The 2,536-nt window shown below is 30.5% G+C and overlaps 1 protein-coding gene across 1 annotated transcript; it reads right to left on the bottom strand.

The window, feature by feature from the left end:
- Positions 1-1,571: 1,571 nt before the first annotated feature.
- LOC115227358 (tigger transposable element-derived protein 6-like) lies at positions 1,572-2,132 on the bottom strand. Its single transcript, XM_029798222.1, has one exon. It carries the CDS (start codon positions 2,130-2,132, stop codon positions 1,572-1,574), a length of 561 nt encoding a protein of 186 aa, XP_029654082.1.
- Between the last annotated feature and the right edge of the window lie 404 nt (positions 2,133-2,536).

The following is a 2,536-nucleotide window of genomic DNA, read 5'->3' as shown; positions in this document are numbered from 1 at the left end:
AGTGTCGGAACCCACCTTGACGACGATACTGTCCGCATTAACATCAGCACCAGACTTGGACTGGAGATTTGCCGGACTCACAAATGCCGGTGTGGGGCCACCAAATATTCCTTAACAGAGTTACTCTGTTGTATTTTTTCTCCATTTTCAATCAATTTTCCATTTTAAAATCAAACTCCTTTATTCCACAGTTTTTAGGTACCTCACCTAAGAATTTGAGTCACAAGCCGTTTGATACACACAGAGATGGTGAGTCTGTAGATCCACTGATTAAGAATTGCTTGCTCTATTTCTCTTGCCAAAATCTATTGGGATCAACTATTCCCGCCCAATAATTTACTGTTTATACCACTGATTCTCTAGTGTGCGGCCTTGGGGCTAAAAGTGGCCCATAGGATTCAATTGTGGTCCCTTAGTAAACTTTTAGTTTGTCTTTTTTAATATAAATAAATTTTATTTTTAATTAAAAATTGTTTAATTAAATGAATTTTTAATATAAACATGATAAACTCTCATACTTGTTATTTTTATTTTGTTGTACTTGTTTTTATTCTATTTCATATTAATTTTTTTGTTTAATTGGATTCAGAAGGAATATTTCGTGATGCAGTTTCTTTTAGTGATTAAGTTATCTGAAATTGCATCATTTTTGAGATATTTGTTGATTTTATTCCTCTAATCTGGCTATTTTACTTGTTTTTGAAATTTTTTAATTTTATTTTTTTAATCTACTATTTTTGAATTTTTTTAAAATTTAATTTTGCTGATGGATATTTGGTGTATTTTAATCGTTTGATTTTATCAATTGTCCATTTAAAACGCCGTTTTCTATAGTATGATACATTTCTAGAGATTTTGATATAATAATCAAGTAAAATTATTTTTGGATGAAGATCTTGCAAGAATTATTATTCAAAATAACTAATCAGGTAGTGCCACCTTCTCTAAGGAGGGTTCTTATTTTTCCTGACGTTCTTCCCTTGTCCAATTTCTTTGAACACTGATCGAGCCAATTTGAGTTTTTTTGTATAATTGTAACCATATGAAGTATAATGCGGAAAATACATACAGTTTTCCCTCTATTGCTCGCCATTTTTGGGACCAAGCCAAAATTGGCGACTAAGAGAATTTGGCGAGTAAGAGAAATAATCAATATCCTATTTTCTATCAACAAAAAATTTCTATAATTTTTAACTATCTAAACATTTAAATAAATAGCCGAAACATTTATTTAAAAAACCAAAATTTTAAGTAAAGTAATCATTTATAGTTTTTTTGTATGATCTTTTCTCTATATTTTTTTGCATTTTTAATAAACTTTCTAGCATATTCACATCAAAATTATCGTTATGTGAAAAATATTTTTTGAGGTCCGAAATACATTTTATCGCATCTCGATGTGTAATACAGTTGTTTCTTTCACAATCTTCAGTAATTGAACTGTCTAAAATTGCATTTTCATCGTTATTTTCATAGTTATTGTTTTGAACAAATTCATGAATTTCGTCATTTTCAGAGTACGTAAAGTCTATAAAGTCCTCCTCTTTTATGGGATCTGTGATCATTAATTTTTATATAATTTGTTCGAAATTTTTTATTTTATGGTCTCCCATAATAGGTTCTTCAATTCTGTTTTCCCATTTGGCGTGCTGAAAACATTTTGATATTGTATCCACTGACACATCTTTCCAGGCTAGATAAGAAAATAAGACTGCATCTTTCAGGGTTAATTTTTTATAGCATTCAATAGTTGCGTCACCGTAGTTTATTTGTTCAATTATATGTTTAAATTTAAATTTGTTGAAATGAGATTTGAATGATCTAATGATTCCTTGATCCATCGGTTGAAGCACAGTAGTCGTGTTTTTTGGTAAATATAAAACTTCTATCATACTTAATTCGATTGTTATTCTATGCGAAGGACAATGGTCTACAACCAAAAGTATCTTTTTTTGTTTTTGTTTGAGAGTCTTGTTCCAATTATACAACCATTCGTTAAATATTTCCATGTTCATCCAAGCCTTTGAAGAATTCCGGTATTGTAAATATTCATCAACGTTCAAGTTTTTAAAACACTTTGGTTTCTTAAACTGCCCGATCATCAAAGGGGTTCTTTTATCGGATCCAGTCATATTTGCGCAAAGCATTAATGAAAATCTGAAAATTGGCTAAAAATGTTAAACCTATCTTTAAGTAATTTTTGTCCTGGTCGGCGTTTCCTGCAGACACTTTTTGATGGAATGGTCTTGTAAAATACGCCGGTTTTGTCGGCATTATAAACATTTTCTGAACCATATTCATTTATTTTAGAAGAGATAATTTTTTTAAAGTCTTCGATTTGGTCTTTGAACTCATCCGCAGTATATCCCAACTCACCATGAAAAATTCTTAGTTTTACATTGTGCCTTTTTTTGAACTTTTCAAGTCATCCTTTACTGGCTTTAAATTCGAAGAGACCGTTTAACGCAGCAATTTCAGTTGCTTTCGACAAAATTATCTCATCATTGAGGCAAACTCCAATAGATTCCATGTAATC

Source organism: Octopus sinensis, unplaced genomic scaffold, assembly GCF_006345805.1.
Source record: "Octopus sinensis unplaced genomic scaffold, ASM634580v1 Contig02842, whole genome shotgun sequence".
NCBI classification, from domain to species: Eukaryota; Metazoa; Mollusca; class Cephalopoda; order Octopoda; family Octopodidae; genus Octopus; species Octopus sinensis.
Note: the sequence above shows the minus strand (reverse complement) of the source record. Positions and strands in the feature narration are given on the sequence as shown.

Excerpts from the sequence above, each read along its gene's own strand:
- LOC115227358 (XM_029798222.1), bottom strand. The coding sequence starts at position 2,132 with ATGACTGGATCCGATAAAAGAACCCCTTTGATGATCGGGCAGTTTAAG.